General features: G+C 43.1%; 1 protein-coding gene across 1 annotated transcript in view; it reads right to left on the reverse strand.

The window, feature by feature from the left end:
- Positions 1-20,512, reverse strand: part of LOC117821851 (ELKS/Rab6-interacting/CAST family member 1-like) — a 190,603-nt gene that overhangs the window by 158,183 nt on the left and 11,908 nt on the right. Inside the window, exons 3-8 of the mRNA XM_034696381.1 lie at positions 17,065-17,094; positions 16,180-16,929; positions 5,931-5,975; positions 4,766-4,921; positions 1,756-1,848; positions 84-251 (exon numbers count right to left, since the gene is read on the reverse strand). Of these exons, the coding sequence (XP_034552272.1) occupies positions 84-251; positions 1,756-1,848; positions 4,766-4,921; positions 5,931-5,975; positions 16,180-16,929; positions 17,065-17,094 (1,242 nt within the window). The remainder of the gene's footprint in view (positions 1-83; positions 252-1,755; positions 1,849-4,765; positions 4,922-5,930; positions 5,976-16,179; positions 16,930-17,064; positions 17,095-20,512) is intronic.

Below are 20,512 nucleotides of genomic sequence, written 5' to 3' on the forward strand. Positions count from 1 at the left end.
ACAGTAAGTGTTTGCATCTGTATGGGTGAATGTGTGTGTGTTTGTACATCTGTGGATTTGTGTATATATCTGTGTGCACTGACCTCTGTCTGCAGCGTATTGGCGCGTTGCTCCTTGGCACTGAGCGACTCCTTAAGCACCTCAATGTGTTGCTTGCAGTCCGAGTTCTGATTGGTCAGGGTTTCCAGTTTGGTCTGCAGGGCCTGCATCTCTGTCTCCTTCCGGTTCTGCTCCTGCTTCAGCTGCTCTATCTGACAATCACAGGAACACAAGCACGCATTTGTTGAGAAAACCTTTTAGTCACGATTGAGCAAACTGATTACTTGCTGTTCAAAGCAAGAATGATTTAATATCTTTCTCAAGCAAATCATGAGATACACACCTCCCACAAAAGCAATGTTTGTAATACTGTTGCATATGACTAAATAAACCAGATTTTAACACACTTTGTTCTCCTTATTAAGAATTATCAGAAGTGTTTCAAAAATGCACATTCTTTACAATCAAACAAGTTGTTTAAACATGCTTTTTAATGAAGGAGAGGGAAATGTGGATACAATTAGAAGCCTGATATCAATCTAATCTTTCCAAATCACATAGTAGAAAGTTGAACTTTTTATTCTGCCAAGATGCAGTGATTTTGTAAAAATGCCACATTTTAAAAAGGAAAATTCTACTATTTTTCATACTCTCTAAAAATGCCAATTGTGTCACATCCCTCTGTTTGAAGAGATGATACATTACAATTACTTGAATTAACACCCAGCCCTGCATTCTCAGGGGAAACTCAGGCCAACTGTCTTGCTCGTTGGAAACGTCAAGCCAAATAGCCAGATGGTGAAAATGACATGCAGGCACACAGCATTGTGGGATGAAGCATTCCACTCATATATCTGACAGATTACAGACTGTTTTATGGAAGGACAAACAGAGCAGGACAGAAAACCGCAACGGAAATCAAGTGCACTAGCACAGGGCAGGTTTTGTGCTGAGGCTAGCTGTGAGCAGAAGATTGTCATCTGTCTACTGGTGCCAACAATGCACACAGCTGATTGGAAGTGAGATTTCCCTAATTGTGTGAGCAGGGTTTGGTTCATTGCAGGGGGGGGGGTAGCTTGACCAATCAGCCCTTACTTGTGGAAAAGCAGAGGAAAGGAAAGCAAATGAAAGGAAGACTGAAAAAATGATAAAACGGATGGTAAAAAAAGTGTTTTTGTTGAGACCAGTGACTTGGTACTGACTTCTGATTTCTTGGTTTCATTGCCAACAATGCTTTAAAAAGTTGCTGTATTGCCTCACAGTGTGAAAGAGACTCAGCTGTGCCAATCCCAGACTCGACCTACAAATTGCTTTCCATACTTTGTTTAATCAGATGAAGCAACTTTGCAAGAAGCCAAATACCTTGTTGGTGAAGCCGGCTTCAAATTTCTTAAGCTTCTCACCCTTTAGCCCCCTTCTTTCTCCAAAAAGAAAACACCAGACCATCCAACTCCTACTGAATAACCGATAGAAGGTAATTTAATAGATTAGCCACATTGAAACAATCACTGAGCTAGCTATTCTGGTCACAAACTTAAGTATGTGTATCAAGACAGGGTGAAAAAGAGAACTAGAAATGGTAAGGTAAAGGGGGAAAAGGAGCTATAGGAGTATGTAATATAGCACCTTAGGTAAAATGTGGAAGAAGGTGTTTATAGAATACTGGGTGGAATTAATTAAGTAATAAGAAAAAAGAGAAACTAATGAGAGGGGTACTTCTGCTTGTTCTGTGATCCAGGGCTGTTGAGTGGGAAGGAGGAAGGTGGGAGCTGTTCTGATGGAAGGTACACATGGTGACAAGGCCTGCTCCTACAAAGACAAAAAGACAATAAAAGAACAAGCCACTAAACTACAGCACACAGCCAGCTGGGGAATTGCACAAGGAAACCTAGACTAATTCCTAGCTGGCTGTGAACTCCTCCACCACACAGACTGTGGGGAAAGGAGGAGGTTATACTTGGTGAAAGTCCGCTTGAACTGTAATGTTCTTGTCCTACTAGTTTATCAAAGCCCAGAGGGGACAGGGATGCTGTCCTCACCGGTTTCTCTTATCGCTGTCTCACCTCAACACCAGTCACCACCAGTGCTGAGAGACGAGGACCCCAAACACTTCAAGGATATAGAATAGATCTGTGTGCCTGTGCATAGCCATGTGCGTTGTGTCTTTCTGTGCTCAGCAGAAAGATGAGACAGGAGTAAGAGAAAGAGAAAGAGAAAGAGAGAGAGAGAGAGAGAGAGAGAGAGAGAGAGAGAGAGAGAGAGAGAGAGAGAGAGAGAGAGAGAGAGACGGGCCGACCACTGTGATGTATATCATCCCAGGTCAGCACGGGTGAGGAGAGAGCTATTTCCTCTGTCGTTGTGAGCCCACATTTATCTGTCCGGTCTCCATTCAAAAACTTCTCTTTTATGATCACAGCAGGAATTTTTCCCAATGTAATGACGAGTGGGCCCTACAAGGAGCAGCATCAATGAACCAAAGAGAAATATTTTCACATGGAGTGCCTCTCATGGGACTCAGACATCAAGCTCACTCAGCTAGAAACCTGAAACTAACTTTTTTTTTTAACACGGCTCATGTACATACAGTATGTTCATGTGCTTACTCCAGTGCTTTTAGGTTAGCCAGGGAACTGCTGCGTCCCCAAGGAAAATGACTATATATACTGTTATATTTTACAAACACAAAAAAAAAACACAAAACAAATATAGCATGTTGTTCATGTACAGAAACACAATTATAGGCTATGCCATTATTTTTATATCTGAGCTGCATGATCTATCCCGCAATCAGATGAACGTTTTCACTCAACTCTACACCACACAGCACTCCTGGTGTAGCCATTAACTGAAACACTTAGCTGTACTTCTGCTCTGTGAACACTATGAGCACTGTATACAGTGCATTTACAAGCACTGGGATGTGGTGCCACAGATAACATTAACACACTCACCCAAAGCTGCTCTAAGTAGTCTAACTGAATGCCTGCTTTTAAGAAACAATATGTGCGATGGAAGTGTAGTGTGCATATTTACAAGCAGGTGACAGGTGATGTTACAAGTCCCGGAAGATGGGACCTTGTCAGTTTTTGCTTTTGAATAAAAAAGCAATAAAAAAAAGCACTCGCAAGATTCCACTAATACCGTCTATTGCGCTGGCAACGCCTCTCATCCCAAAGTTCTCAGAGTCAGCTGATTTTTGTGGCAGCCCTCTCAGCCCTCTCAGTTGAAAACAGTTCAACTTTTGGAACACTGCAGCGCTCATCAATGTCACGTTTTGATCACGAGCCAATCAGAAGCAAGAAGGGGCAATCAAGGGGAAATCAAGTTCGTCAACAACAATGGCAAAAGCCCGTACAGAGGAGAAGAAGTTATCACACTTGTCTCTTTGAGGTACAATTTCCGAGTTTAGAGGTGCTGCTAATGCTATGATGCGATTTCTATCAATAGTTGTTACAGTATCTTGTTAAAATGCCGTTAAATGAAAGCAAATATAAAGCATACAGAGCACTTAACAGTCACTGTTAAGGGAAGCCGAAATGTAACACAGGACTTCCACCAGATTGGTCTCTGATCCACTGCTGTTCGGCTCCGTGCTCTCTCGTCCGTCAACACCCACCGGTTGTGTTTTTCGAACGCAGCGCGGCGCAGGACCACTGGACAGCTGGAGTCATGTGTCACTGAATCAATGATTCTCCTCCTCCTCTCCTCATCCATGCTGTGTTAATCAGCCTCTGAAAACCTCTGACTTGATGACTCCAGGCCTGCCACCGCTCCAAATGACATTATGTTGTCATAGTTAAGTTAAAAATGATCTAACGATAACACAGAGTGTTTTACTCTGAAAATCAACCGGATGTTTTAATTTTGTTTTGGTGCCTGACCTCCTGTCCCGCTCCATCTGCTCTGTTGAGTTTGATGCGCCGTGCTCCATCATCCGGCAAAAATAGAAGTCTTGCGTATCTCATCCATTGAATTCCGACCTGCCGGATCAGAAACGCAGCCGGAACGCAACGGAGCAGATCCAGTGGGAGCTAACACATTGACTAGAATAGGAACCTATCAAATCCGGTGCCGTGACGGATCGGATCTGGTGGAATTTAACCGTAACATCAGTAAACGCTGGTGAGAAGCGCTCTTAAATTAAAGTTGTGGACGCTGCCAGCACAAAAAAAAAACCAAAAAACACCTCAGTTATTAATTTATCTAAGTATCCCACATCTTGCAATGGGACTAATGCACATGCATATGTGATGATTGCAATGCTTGAATAATATATTGTTCAGCCCCAGTATACAGGTTGGGTCAGAGAACTTTTAAAGTAATCAGGTCTTTCTGAAGGTGTCCCTATCAGCTGAAAGCAAGACAGCGAGTACATGGTACACTGTAAGCTGATAGGGCTTGGGTTTGTTTCCTCAGAACAATCAATCATCACAGATTGGTTGGTAATAACACAGGCAATGTAGGTAAAGTATACAAGTGGTAAGTGTGAATTAAGGAAGAAGCAAAAAAAGCTTGGAGTTACTCAACGAACGCAAAAGACACAACATACTTAAGCATGCAGTCTCAGATTACAATCTTTCCACACGTGTGCTTGGTTCTCCTTGAGCATGCATCGGATACATCCACATTACAGGTTCTCATGCAGCTGCAGTTGATGCTTTAAGACAAACATACATCGCTCAGGTCATGCAGTTAAGAGTTGTCTCGGCATGCAGAGACAGTCTACCTTAGTCTTCATGAATTTGGAATGGCTCTTGTAGACCTCCACCTGCTTGAGCTCTTCCTGCCTGTCATCAGGGTGCAGCAGGCCGCTGGTCTTTAACATCTGGACCTCATCCTCTAAGTCTCTGATGTTCCTCTCCAGGGAAGAGATCTTGGTGTCCTGCACCAGCAACAGTAGGCAGGCAAAGAGTCAGCAAAGACCTGACTTTAGAAATAAGGCTCTGGTATTAATAAGGGCTGTGTTGTAAGGGTGTAAAGTGTGAAAAGTAAGAGTCAGCATTTTTACATGTTAATTTCAAATTTCAAACATCCTCCATCGTGATAATTACCCTAGAATATTAATGCAGAATAAAATTTAGAGTAGAACAAAGATAAGCTTTTAGGGTGTTGGCAGTTGTGTGCAGCCAAGCCTCGGTACTATCTATGAGGGAATGGAAGGAGCTGTCATGGACTGGTCCTGAGGTTGTTTAGATGCATAGATTCAGACATACGTTAAAAGCTCAACCTTGGAAGAGAAGAGAAAGGTAATTGAATAAATGGAAGCAGATTGTATGATGCCATCAACTTAAACCACAGGCATCATGTAAGCATCTGACCTCTATTACCTCCACTGACTTTCGTCCTGCATTGCAAAAGGTGTTGCATACTATTCTTAACACACACACACACACACACACACACACACACACACACACACACATCAATCAATACCCAGATATCCAAATATCCACAAGTCAAGGTGGAGAATTTAGACATCTAAGGGATCCTTTCACCTTACACAAATCACATGCACACACAGAAAAGAAAAGCCCTGACACTGCCTTTGCCATTTAGTCATTTCCATTTCCTCTTATTAACTTCTTTTTATAAGCAATATTATATCTTTAACAACTGATTTCTGTTTCTCTTCAGAGCACAGAGAGAAAAGAACAACACCCAAAGGAAGAGAAACAAGGCAAACCCAAAGAAAACACTGAGAGTTAGTGAAAAACAACATTCCTATAGTAGAAATGAGTTTGGGCCACAAAAGCCCTGAAACATAAACTTCTGTTCATGCTGGTGCTGCATTCCAACCCAAAATAATATGAGGTAAGGATAGAAGAAAACATACATCTGTAACTACTGTTGAGTTAACAGAAGAATGAAGGCTTGACTACTCATTACTGTACCTGCCAGATAACATCAGGATCAAAACAGAAAGGGGGGCTGGTGTTCTGCAACCACAAAACAGAAATATACGCCACTTAGGCAAGAAAAAATCAAGACAAAGCAGACACTGGATGGTAAATATTTTTAGGAAGAAGATACAGTTTTCATACAGTTGCATTTGAATACACCCTAACATAAAACAGGTATCAACAAAGTCACACAGAGACTGTAACATATGTTTAATCCCTCTGGACAAAAACTGTTTGCCTTTTCTAACTAATAGTCAAATTTAATTAAGCCTCTGTCGTGCATTTAAAAACACTGGAGGCGCTTTTGGCTAGCACATGTGCAGTTTGTTAATAGGCAGACAAATCACAAAGTATGTGTGAAAAATAACTGTGGTTTTGCTGTAAAGAAGCCACTTTTAGAACAAGCGTTTGCTGAATGAACATTAAATGTGTGTGCGTGGGTGGGTGAGCAGGCGCACACATGTGGAGTCAACTGCATTTTTCACAGCTCCAAAGACTTCAAAGGGCTGAGATGAGAGTGAAAGCTTCCATATGTGACATTTGAAACAAATTGAATAAGTGCTCAACTCTGCATGGGCCAATAATGGCCATAACTTGGGCAAGGCCCGCCACTGAGACATGCGTCAACAACAAGACGGGAGTGTTTGTGTGTGTATTTGTGTCTGCATGTTCGGGCTGTCCTGATCTGAAACTGCTGTTCACCTTACGGCAGCTCATCAATAATTTAAGATTGGAAGGTATAAAGCTGATTTGAGAGTCAGTTGGGCAACATTCTGCAACTGAACAGCAAACTACACAGCTCAAACAACATCATTACATCAGACTTCTTCAAATTCTCATTACACCTACACAAGTTTTGTATGAACTGATGAACACATTCTTTCTCGCTTTTTATAATCTGAAAAAAAACCCAAATGTGTGAATCTAAGAACTGATCCATAACAACAATACACTATTCCCCACAAGGCTCTTAAATAATAAAATGTCCTGCTCTTGTTTACTCCAGATCCCATTTAAGTCCTACCTTCATATCAATGACAGTCTGCAGAGCCCTGGTTTTGGCCGGATCGGCCTGGAGCTGGTTTCGACGATGGAGCTCCTGAGGAGGGACCCGGTAAAAATAAGCCTGGCGGCTCATCATCTTTGGAACTTTTTAGCACCCACGGCTTCAGATAAAACGCAGTAAGCAGCTTGACTAGCCCCAGATTCTGTTTTCTTTATCTTTTAGTGAGTATATCTAAGAATTTCTCTGATGAACATCCTAAAAAAATCTTGTTTTTCTGAAATGAAAAACAACTTCTCCTGTGATCTTGAATCCGAGGATGTTTCTCGGTCTCTTTCAGCAGGTGTCAATTTTTTCAGCCCTCTCCTTCTCTCTCTATCTGTTAGCAGCCAGACTCAGCGACAGGTCATACCAATCTGTCTCTCCAACTATGCTTGGTCCCGATCTTTCTATTTCTCACTTGTTATCTCTGTCTCTCCTGCAGATGTCCTTGGCACGATAAAGCTCTTGCTTAGCAACACTTTCTGCCAGCACATGCGCTACTCTTCTCCTATCAATAATTGATGGTAGCTGACCTACAACTATGCCTTCACAAAAGCACACACACACACACATACCAACTCACAAGTGAAACATACTTGTTGAGCTGGAAAAACAGAGTATTGGAGAAGTCCATTCGAACAAGAGAGCAATATTACAATTTCTGTTATTTTTAGCTATATTTAGCATGAGCACTGCAATTAATGGAAAGTACTTTAATTACCACAGTATTAGAACAAGCTGAATTGGCCATTTCATGGTTGTTAAGTTGACGTAATATTTTGTAAGTCTGCCCTTCTCATGTATGTGTATTTGGAGGAGACAATTATAAAACAATTTCATTAATTGTATTATTCTTAAAGCAATTCATCATTAACCAAAGCCTAAAACATGACCATAAAAAGAGTTCAACTTTTATCTAAACACAGTGAGCAGTAGAGAGATTGAAACCTGTCAGACCAATTAGATAGAAGACTCAAATACATTTAGAAATGTGTCACTAGAACATCAATCCAATGCAACACAATCATTGGTGCTTTGGTCTAATGCTGTACTCCCTGACTCTTGTCTTACAAGTATGAGGCATAAGAGCAATGCCCCCCCCAAAAACAAAATAAAAAACTAACCCTGGTGTTATTTGACGTAATGAATTTAGCAATTCACACTTATTCAGCCAGGTTAAGTGTCACTGAGAGCAATGCTTTCTTGCTTCAAATTTCTGCTCAGAAGCCGCTAAGCAGCACTGATGTCTGACCTGCTGGCCACCAAGCAGCTCCTTTGAAGCACTTTGGGGTTAGGGTATCCTCTGATGTGCTCATAGGAATGAGACACTAAAAGAAAATCAGCATGGCAAGTGCTGCTCTTTCAATCCCTACGCTAGACAAAGTTTTGGGCCAGCTTCACAAAGGACTCATTACAGGTCTAATGCATTGGATTGCATGCTGCTATAGCTAGAATATAGCATGCAGCACGGAAACAAGATTAGTGTTCATGGCCGCTGCCTCCAAACTGTGTTATAAGCAGCTTCTTGAAAGAGGTGATCATTGAGTTTTTAAATAAGTGTTGAAATAACATCCACATGGATTACCAGTAGGGCAAAATAGGATCACAAAAACATGGTAGCACAGTGCTTACAGTAATGTATTTAAAATATCTATGATACAGCAATTTTGATGAAGATAAACGGGCTTGAATAGAAGTGGAACATGGCAAGAACTGCTTCTTCATCCAGTTGCCCATACACAAATATGAAAATACAAGACAGCCAGAAGTTGAAGAAAACCAATAGACTGTTTAAAACATCATGTAGTCCTAGTGGCGCAATCCATTTGTTTCCAAAGAGGCTTTTTGAAGCGTTGCAATGGCAGATGCCATATTGTAAATGCTAACTCAACATAACCTTTGGTCAGCCTAGACCAGTGATTCTCAACCGGGGGTACACCTACCCTGTGGGAGTACTGCAAGGGGTATGTGACAAATGAAAAAAAAAAAATGTAAAGTTGCATCACAAAATTTTTTAAAAGAAAATCTGATTAAAAACAACTTTATCAACAGCATTTAATTTTAATTTCAACGCAACATCAAATAGGGCACTATTTTCCAAATTGAGCATATTGATTCACAAAATATATTATTTGCAAAACCGCTTGGACCACACATTTCTGAGAAATATTGCACTGCAAAAGAATAGAATTTGTGTCATCTTTCATTTCAATGTTATTATGACACTGTAAAATCACATGCATACATTTATTCTCAGCCATAAAATGGGGTACTTGGCTGAAATTGTTTTTGAAAGGTGGTACACAAGCGAAAAAAGTTTGAGACCCCATGGCCTAGACACAGGCAACAAGGAGCTGAGGTTGGCATTTGGCCTCCTTGAACACAGCTACAACTGTGAATCCAATCAACCACGCCACTGACTATGCAAACGCATGCACAACATAAGCCTTTGCCTAAATATAATTAAATGTAGCTTATAACCTTGTTTTGCACTTCTCTGTAAACATGTTAATTGTGATGTATAAATTGCATTTTAACCTGGGTGTAAATGGGGGTTTCAGGGCTTTTGGGGCCAGCCACAAGTGGACACTCAAGGAACTGCAGCTTTTTAGACTTCTGCATTGGCTTTGTTTCTCAATACCTGATGTTGCCATTTGAGAGAACCCACCAAATCAAACAGAAACCACATGCAGAGGGGGACATCCATATTAAGGCAGCTCATCAGTCATTCAGAGGACATACAGAGGAAGACACACAAGACGATACAACAGGTTGACATGATTTCCCATTGCATCCATTCTCCCAGCTCTCCCAGTGAGTTGAAAAAGGGAGGAGACGTGGGCTTTACCCTGAAGTCCATGTCAATTGTGGATAAGGAGGGATTACTGCTGTCGGAGCATGCCTCCCAAAGACAGGCATGCCTGCTGCTGCCACGGTCCTAATCTTCTCTTTGACCATATGTGTATTAATGTGTCACTATGAGTGTGTGCCTGTCTTTTCTTTGTCTCTCTCTGGACATTCAAGTATTATCCATCCCACCAGGAGAGTGCGTATCAACTCCTTATCAAGGGTACAATGTGGGGAAATTAAGTCATGCAAGGGAGCATGTCATCAAAGACCGTCTTCTCTGCTCCACATGTGTCAGAGGACCGAGCATATGGAATGAATAGGATCAAACGTAACACTATAGCAATAAGTGCCGGCATCCTGAATGAAGGATACGGTCAAAAGGTTCAATTCTCGCCTGAAGGCAATGGTGTCATATGTGCCACGGGTAGACTTTGGACATGCACAGATCCTACAAAGACACACACACATTCATCAATCACATTCCCATCCCTTCTCCATCAGTGAAGAGAAAAAGGAAACAGATTTCCTTTCCCACAAAAGTGAAAATGTGTCCGCCTATCAGCTGAATAGTTTCAAGAGGGGTTTGACAAAGGGGAAGTCTGAGGGGAAGTCTTGTCTCGGAGAAGAGAGGGGGATGAGGGGTGAGGTGAAAGTTTGAGGGGTGTAATTTTGCCCTGATAAACTTTTCCGCTGAAACATTCTGGGAGTTCAACAGAGTGTGGCGGGCGTGAGGTACCCAGAGTGTGGTGGGGAGAACGAGGAATCAGAGTGAGTGTGTGTGGTGTGTGTTTGTTAACAGTGTTTACAGTGGTCCTCCAATGTTAGTCGAGAGGGGCTTCATTTGTGGAGGCTGAAAGCAGCCAATCAAGAAGGGAGCCCTGAAAAGCTATACCCATGACAGGCTTTTTACAGATCAACCTAACCGCAACTAGTGGCATATCCGCCTTAGGAGAGAAAAAAGAGAGAGTGGGACAAGCCGAAGGACAGATAAATAAACACAGGCTGGAAGGCAGATGAGAGAGGAGGAAGGAGAAGACACCGCAATGTTGCAGCTGATCTGGCGGTGGTTGAGAAAGTGAGCATAAAGGAATTGGGAGTCAAACGATGGCAAAAAAAAGGACAGATTTCCTGAGATGATGTTCCATTTCTCTAAAATTCCTCTAAAGCAACATTACAGAAAATCTAGGGGCAGACAGGGAGGGCCTGCCAAAACTAGCAACAGGACTTCTGAAGTCAGTCACTGCACAGGAAAGTGGGGAGCCATGGGTGCCCCTTGATTCTCAGCACTACAGCAATACAAACCACTCATTCCTTCTGATCTGATACTTTCATTAAATTCATGTACAGAATGGGACTCCCGCAAGAGCCCCTAAAGACTCCCAAAAATCTGCAGTACACTATGTATGAAAGCAGATATGCCATCTTCAAGTGAAAAAATCTCACAGTGAGAGAGTGCATGTGTGTGTGTGTGAGTGTGTGTGTGTGTGTGTGTGTGTGTGTGTGTGTGTGTGTGTGCTCGCCTTTGGCAGCAGGTCAGGGCTAGGCAGGAACAGACCAGTGGTGCAGCTGTTATTATTGGGTCTACAGGGACCTGGCGGCTGGGGAGAGCAGATTAGGCCCAGATTTATGCCTCTCAGCATGTGTGTGTGTGTATGTGTGCCATCACACATAACTTAACTTGCAGTTAGTTCATGCAACAGCACTGGAGTTGAATTTTAAAGAGACACTGACACTTTGTGGACACTGCTGGTACTGCAAGAGAGAACAATGCCTGTAAGTATTACAGAGAGATTTAAACATCCTACTTGATGCGCTAGTTGCATGTTATTCTATGAAATGATGTTGGTCAGTATGGCAGCTGATAAGGTTTAAAGGGAGACAAGTTAGGAAGCACCACTGTACCCCCCACTACATGTATAAGGTGATGAAGCACTACATTCATTCAAACTGCACACCAGTGCATCGTATGAAGATAAGGACAAACTAGTGTTGTAGTACTCAAGACCGGTCTTGGTCTCGAGGCCACTTATTTCAGATCTCGGTCTCGTCTCAGAATCAAAAGCATTTTTACTCGGTCTTGTCTCGGTCTCGGACTGGGCGGACTCCGTATTTTATATCAAGACCGGCTGAGACCACCACTGATGCACTCTGTGTCCCTCTCATTACTGTGATAAGAGAAAAAACAAAACTTAAAGAGTCAAAACAAAGACAACAAAGACAAAACCAAACCTTGTTTGTTGCTGTCAATAGTATTCAAAGCAAACTTAAATAAAATAAACAGAAGTCTTTTATTTTGTTAACTCTCATCCATAGACTGTATAAAATATGGACGTAGTATCCGTGACGTCACCCATGTGTTCCTGAGCGCTGTTTTGAAGCCAATCGGTCGATATTGGAAATGTTGAACTCAACCAGGCAGACTGAACCTTACTGAATGTCATTAATTATTTTGCTTGTCAGAGCCCCCGTGGTGAGAGCTTTTTAGACTCTGATCCGGACTACAGTCCTGAGCAAAGTACCTCATCGGGTCAGAGGGGACAGGCCCGAGGTTGAGCGAGAGGGGCAGTAAATAGAGGCAGGGGAAGCAAAGGCAGGGGACGGGGACTCGGATTGCACGCTGGGGAAATGTATGCGCAGGAGGCGGGCAGAACGGCAGGACGGGATTTGATTGGTTTAAAATTTTGGGACCCAAAACGGTCATTGGTTGGTGTTTTCCCAGGTATACTCCGGCTGTAGATATCAGCTTTTTTTCACTCTTTTTTAGGAACACATTATGTATTGATTGCCAATGGGACATGAAGATCATTTTTGCCAGTATGACAAAAAGTGTATCTAAATCTGACTACCAAACCCAGCTTTAAGCCAAATTTCGATGAATTGCAGTTTATAACACTTCCACATGGGCTTCATCGTTTGAGACCGGAGGTTGCCGCTTGCTGTCATTATGATTTTTCATCGATATATATGGTCTGGGTTTGTCTCGGTCTTGCCCTGCCTTGGTCTTGACTCGGTCACGATCCCTAAATGTCTTGGTCTTGTCTTGGTCTCGGTGCACTCTGGTCTCGGACATGTCTTGGTCTTGGTTAATGTGGTCTTGACTACAACACTACTGTTGGGTAAAAAAATACCACAATAAAGTATCTGCGCTGTTATTCCAAAGGGAAAAAGAGGGAAACACTCCTCCTTTTCAATAATACAAATCCTAATTTGTGACGATGACTTTTTCCAAGTGATCAAACATTTCTAAGTTACCCTCTGTGCCAATACGCAGCCATATTTTAAAGGAAAATAAAAGCAGAGGTGAAGTGAAAATGGAGGCACTTATGATCCCAGCTCAAGCAAAACAAGCTGGGTCATTTAAAGGAGAGTAATGGGCGCAGTAATGAAAGGCATGTGGGTCAGTTTCCTTTGGAGCCAATCAAAAGAACTAAGAGTAGAGCCCCCTCATATTAGAGGCTGCACTACCATCACTGGCCTGCCTTCATTAACCATGCAAGTACAAGTGTGGGGCTTAATCAGCACTCAGACACATAAACAAAGGCAAGAGGCTTAAGAGGGAGTGGGTTGCTGCAAGCAGTTAAAGGAGTGCATAGAAATCCTTTAATGCATCTGTAATCAGGCGAACATTTCACACTGGGATTGGACATCTCCATCAAACTGTCACACAACTTGACTTTTCTTCAGCACATCTGAAATCTGTAGTCCCTCAGTTTTGTTCATCAGTGCTGTATTTTTAAGGTATCTGAGTGTTTCCCAGTGGTGGCTGCGATACCTAAGTGAGTCTTCCCAGTATATTTACTGTCACCGAAGCATGTTAGCCGTCTCTATCTCAATAGTTTTGGATTGTTTCCGATATGCTATGTCATTAACAGCAACCTCAACTGACTCATGCTCCTCTGAAGATAAAGATATCAATCAGAGAAGAAACATGCAGGCAGGGGGCAGCAGAAATACTGCTCTGCTTATCACACTAGAGGTTAAGGTGTGTGTGTTTTTCAATAGGTCATCACCTCAGGTATATTGTCATACTGTGGAAATATCAAAGTATTTTCACTTTTCACAACTCCAGTAGTATATTTGGGACTATTTTGGAATTAATAATGAAACTATTATACCAATAAAATCCTAAATATTCTATTTTCAATACTCTAAAATTGTTAATTTAAGAGTATTAGGAAAAGTATTCAAAGTACTTCTTAAAAAATCTCAAAACATTGCATAGCCATCATTACCACCTCTAAATGAACTGCCTGATCTGAGTGAAATTTGCTCTGTGTTTGCTCCACTATCAACTGTGGAGACACATGATATACAGGTAGGACTAAACCACTGAGACAAACAGAACTACACAAACATATTTTACTGTCTTAGGGATCAGATTTCAGAAAAGAGAAGGAAATTCATGAGCTGACTTCAAAGTAAAAGTAGTGAGTAACTAGAGCATTGATAGAAATGTAGTGGAGTAAAAAGTACAATAATTGTCTTCTAAATGTAGTGGAGTAAAATTAATAAGTTCCCCCAAAATTAATACTCAAGTAAAGTACAGATACTCACAAAATGTACTTAAGTACAGTACTCAAGTACATTTACTTTGTTACTGTCCACCACTGATCACTTTATACACACTCACACATTCACAAATTCACAATGTGAGACCTCATCAGACCAACTCAGCCTCAGAAAAGAGGAGGCAAGAAGGAAAGAGGTGCATGTGAGAAAAAAAAAAAAAAAAGAACAACAATCATCTCTTCAATCAGGGCAGTCAGAGTGTTTTCCCTCATTAATCATACATTAATATTCAGACAAACACAGCTTGTTTTTCTACCAAAGAAAAACACTCCTTTCACCCGTCACTCCCCCCTCGCTCTAACCTCACCTCTCAGATCCAGACACCCCCCCCCCCCCCCCTCCCCCTTACACCCACAGTGTGTGTTAAGCTGTCAAGCGGTTAAAAATAGCACAACTAACAGAGTGTGTGTGAACAGGTACTCACCTCTTACACACACAGCACGGTAAGGTCCCATACATTAACACACACACACACAAACACACACACACACACACACATTCAGACACAAGTAAACTCATGCACAGCAGTGGATGCATTAGCATGGGCTGAAACACCCACACTCCCCTCTGTCAAAAGCATCACCGTGACCAAACACCCGGCATGGGTGGATATCCCATCAGCCACCAGCAGCCCGGTTGGGGAGTGTCCTCGCTAGAGAGGCTAAGCCGACAGGTCCCAGATGTGCACGCATGCTCAAAAACATTCACAGATACACACACACAATCACACATACAATCATTGTGACCGGGCCACGAAGACAGAGGCAGACAAACAACAGATAGACAGAGAAAACAAGAACATCATTGCACAAACAATAGCAGAGGCATGCACAGAAATAGAGCACACACACACCAACACACACACACACACACACACTGACAGAGAAATTAAAGGCTAAGAAGATTTAGGAGTTAAAAATAAACAAGGCAGGAGTGAAGAGCACAGAGCAGCCTACTGCTAGCCTTCCTGGCACAGGATATACTGACACCTGTGCTACACCAATGCTAACTGCAGGGCAGGTTCTTTTAAATGCTCAATTAATAAAACTCAGTCTCTGCAGAAGATAGAAAGGGAGGTAAAGAGGGAGGTAGAAGAACAATAACACCATCTAATTACAATACAAAGGCTTTTTGTTTAGCTGGGATATATTTCACACCTAATTTAACTCTACTTTTAATTCCACCTGCTGTAGATTAATGTCACAAGAAAGACACAATGCTGCCATAATGGCAATATGAGTAACTACCATAAGAGCATGCTGTGCATACCAGGGAACCCACACACATTTGCACACAAACAAGCACACTGGCAAACACATACACACACACACATACTAACTAAAGGAGTCAGATTGCAAAACGGCATGGCCAAACCCAGGCTTAGAGCGCTCCGTATGTTAATCTGGCCCATTGATAAGACCTGCTGAACTGCTTTCTGCTCCCATACTGTGTCCATATATACGCAACACAGACGCATTCACACACACACTGCGGCAGATGCGCAATAAATTCATGGCCAACTTTTGATCTCATGTATTGAAGCACGCCTAAAATAAATACAGAAAAAATGACAATAGATTATCACATGAGACTGTATTATGGGAAGGGTTAGTACTATCATTAGGTAAGTGAAAAAAATACCCATGAGCTATCAGAGCATAAACGATAAATAATAAAAAACGTCACACCCTCTCCAACCCTTCCGTTAAATTTACTTTGAAACTTGAGATAACTGATCCAGATATATTACCATTAAACTCGAGGATTATAACGTACCTCTCTCACATGCATGTTCTCCAGCTGAGCTTCAGCCTCTTGAGCTGCCATGGTAATGATGCCTGTCCGCTGTCCCCGACCCCAGGGTCCCTGACTTTGGCCTTGGCCCTGAAGCATCTCCAGCAGCCTCTGAATGCTCTCGTCCCGGGCTCCCAGCGTCTGCTTCTGAGAGTCAATTCTCATCTCCATCTCCTCCATGGTCTTCCTCAACAGGTTCAACTCTTTGGCCTGCCGCTCGTGCTCCGACTGCAGCCTGAAGAAATTCTCCTCTGATGGATCCAGAGCTGGGGGCGAGGAGAAGCCGTCACACCCGGGTACCTGGCAGGGGCTGCAGGGTCGAAGTGAGCCAGAGCTGGGTGCTAACTGGGGACCTTGGCTGTAGAGGGGCTGACTTAGACTGTTCCTCGGCCCAGCCTGGAGGGTGTTAGCAGGGCTGATTCTCTGCACACTTATTGCAGCATTGCAGCCATACCCCGGGCTGTGAATGATGACATCAGCTTCCTGTTGCCTTGGGTTGTACGTATTGGATGGGCTGGCTCTCAAGCTGTTCTTTGGGCCAGGACTGTGCAGGTTGCTGGGGCTTTGTCTGGGGCTGTGGCCAGGGCTCAGCCCCCCTCTGTGGTCCTGGTCTGTGTGGAGTTCTCGATAGGAGCTAGAGTTACCCTGCTGTCGCTGCTGCTGGAGGCGACTGTTCATCTCCCTGTGAGCCCTCAGCTCCTCCTGAAGCTCCTGAACTGTCAATGGAATCTGCTAGAAAGACAAATATTGATTCAGCGCACAGTCATTCAGTTTAAAAGGAAAAGCAAAAAAAGAAACATAGACATATAAAAAAACTCCTGGACAGTACACATTTAAAATATAGACAGTGAGATACACAAAACAAACCTTGATCCTTCTGGTGTCTTCAGACTGCAGCTGAGTGATGTGACAAAAAAAAAGACAAACATATGCATAAAGATAAATAGAAATGGAATAATCATTGTAAGAGCCATATTCATGTTTTGGGTCAAGCTTTGAAACACATTGTTTATTGTGCCACTGGGTGTCATCATTTTGCTGATTGAGGGCACAGGTATAAAGGTACTGCACCGCCTAGGTATCAGATGTGTGTCTTGACCCGGAAGGGCAGTTGGTTTTTGACCGTTGTCGTGTTGTCACGTTGTTACGTTGTTGCCTTGTCACGCTGTTACGTTGTCACGTCGTCACGTTGGATGCTGTGACGCTGCGTCGACAGGCGGCATGGAGGACCGCGTCTAAAATGTTTGTTCGTGCAACGAAATGAGAAACTTGTGGACGCTGTCTAACTGTGCGTACGGTGATGCAATAAATGGAATGTTTTGTGCTGCAAGCCAAAGTTACGCCTAAGACCTGTGATTTCAACAACTACAGTAAACGGTATTGTATGGACAAACATATACCAGTACAACGCGTCAGCCAAGTCATTCCCGGGAGATATCAAAACACACCGGCAGCTTTAGTATGAGACTAAGCTTCTATATTGTCAAAAACCCGTGCTATTTGGAACTTTGTTTGTAAACCCTCCGGCGCGTTTGGCACGTCACTGGAGGAGGCACGAGGAACGTGGAGCTGTTAGCGGTCATCGTCGGATCCGGAGGGCTGCGGTCATCGTCGGATCCGGAGGGCTGCGGTCATCGTCGGACCCGGAGGGCTGCGGTCATCGTCGGACCCGGAGGGCTGCGGTCATCGTCGGACCCGGAGCGGGGAGCTGCTAGGATTTCGGCTGCAGTGATCTTTGGACCTGAGGCAGAAGCTACGGTGCTGTTTCTACGGCTACTCATGCGGAGCATCGTACCCAAATCACCGCAAGGCGCCCAACGCAGCGTTTGGAGAGGTATGTGTAGCGCTACACTGTTTATGGCCATTTAAAAATGTGTACACACATGACTCTGTCGAAATCCAATGCATTGGTTGTCAAAGCGGACTGACATAAGACTCTGCGCCAACTTGACTTTTGCGTGGCGAACTATTGAACTGATTTTGTGACTGTGTGTTTACTATGGATGAGAACGCGGCGTCGGATGTGGCTAACGGGACCGAAAGGGTTCACGTTCGGTCAGCTGCTCAAAGAGCCAGCAGTATATCTGGCGGTGCTGAGAGGTTACCTGAAAAGCGGGTGATTAAACTCACAGCTAAAGCACTCGCTGGTAAATTAGAGCGCTTACAAAATGAAAGAAAATCCAAGCTCAATAGAGCAAGGGTCATTAGGAAAACAATGCAATGTCTAATGTTGAATGATGATAAAACAGAGGTACAGAATGCTCTTGATGAATTGATAAAGGTGTGTAACGAAGCGAAATTCATTAATGATTCTTTGTTGCCCCTATTGCCTTGTGTCGAAAAGGAAAAACATGAAACGTGGTTTAAAGCAAGCATGATATCAAATGATGAGTGTATTGTCAACGCGAAAAAGTGGTTTTTGGGTCATGATGGTTCCACTGCACATGGAAACGTTGGTCATGTGGAGGATGACGTTCGTCCTGAGGACAGCGTGTCAAATGTGGGCAGCAAACGCTCAAGTCAAAGGAGCCATCGCAGTGGCAACTCAAGCACTACGTCCTCTGCACGCATAAAAGCTGAGGCGGATAGAGCGGCCCTACTTGCGCGACAAGCAGCTTTAAAAGAAATACACGCTTTGGAGCAACAGCAGGAGCAGCTGAGGAGGAAAAAAGAGGAACTGGACCTGAAAGTGGACTTAGCTGCATTCAATGCTAAGTTGGCAATATTAAAGTCATGTGATGTTCAAAGTTATTCAGGAGCCTCAAACGGCATGGACTCTTATTTTGAAAGGGAAAAGGAGAAGACGGAATCAGTCACTGCCTTAAACCCAATGGCAAAAGAGTACAAGCCGGCATCGAAAGTTTCTCAACAAAAACAATGGACAGGATCAGTGTCATCTGACAAATTAAAATCCATGGATGAGTGGCAAAAACAAAATGTACAATTGTTGCAAACTGTTACAAGCCCCCAGTGGCCACCAAATGAACAGCAACAGGGAAGTAATATACCAGCAACATCACTACATGTGCAATGCCAGCCGATGGATGCTCAATCAAATGATGGACCAGGACAACTGACAATGAGTCAAAACAATCCTACTGGTGACATACTTAACATCATGCACAGACAAAATGACATAACAGCAACTCTGGTGCATCAGCAGCTTTCCCTATCTCTGCCGCCACGAGATATTCCCACGTTTGAAGGGGACCCTCTTAAGTACAGAACATTTGTGAAAGCCTTTGAGCAAGGAGTGGAAGTAAAGGCAAGTAAAGCGGATTGTCTTTATTATTTGGAGCAGTTCACCAGAGGACAGCCACGAGAGTTGGTGCGTAGCTGTTTATATATGGAACCGGAAAGTGGCTATACAGTGGCAAAAGGTCTGTTACAGGAACATTTTGGCAACCACTACAAAATAGCATCTGCTTATATGGAGAGTGCTTTGGCCTGGCAACCAATCAAATCTGAAGAGGTGAGTGCGCTCCAAGCCTATGCCTTATTTCTGCGTGGCTGCTGCAATGCAATGGAGGACCTGCAGTACTTGCAAGAGCTTGACATGCCGGTCAACATGAGAGCTATTGTTAGCAAATTGCCATTTAAAATGAGAGATCAATGGAGAGTCAAAGCTCATGACATAATGGGAAGAAGAAATGACAGAGCTCACATAAAGGACTTAGTGGCATTTATTGAACGCCATGTCAGAATTATTTCAGACCCGCTGTTTGGAAACATACAGGACCCTGGATTTGGTGCTTCGGGGACAAAGACTCTCACCAGCTTTAAAACTCAGCCCAGGGAAAGAGTAAAAGAAAGAATTGTCGCTACCACAGTAACTTCTACAAACCTACCTGAAAGAATTGAACCTCAAAGTAAGATGGAGAAAGTTGGATGCCTCTGCTGTGCTCGTGGGCACTCATTGGACGAGTGTAAAGAGCTGAATGGAAAGAAGCACAAAGACAAGATCCACTTTTTGAGGGAAAAGGGAGTTTGTTTTGCATGTTTGTCTGTGGGTCACATGAGCCATGACTGTGAAAAACGGTTAAAATGCAAAACCTGTGGTCAAACTCACCCAACCTTGCTTCATATAGAAAGGCAAGCAGCTCCAGAGCAGCAAAGAGAAGCGTTCAATGCACAGCCTACTGTTGTGACAACATGTGGACATACAGGGGCCGGTAAGGACCAATATGCCCTATCTATTCTTCCTGTAAAGGTGAAGACTTCAAAGGGAAATCACCTCATTACAACGTACGCCTTCTTGGATCCTGGTAGCTCTGGTACATTCTGTTCAGAAAATCTCATGAAGAAGTTGAATGCT

This window comes from Notolabrus celidotus, chromosome 11 (genome assembly GCF_009762535.1).
Source record: "Notolabrus celidotus isolate fNotCel1 chromosome 11, fNotCel1.pri, whole genome shotgun sequence".
Classification (NCBI taxonomy): Eukaryota; Metazoa; Chordata; class Actinopteri; order Labriformes; family Labridae; genus Notolabrus; species Notolabrus celidotus.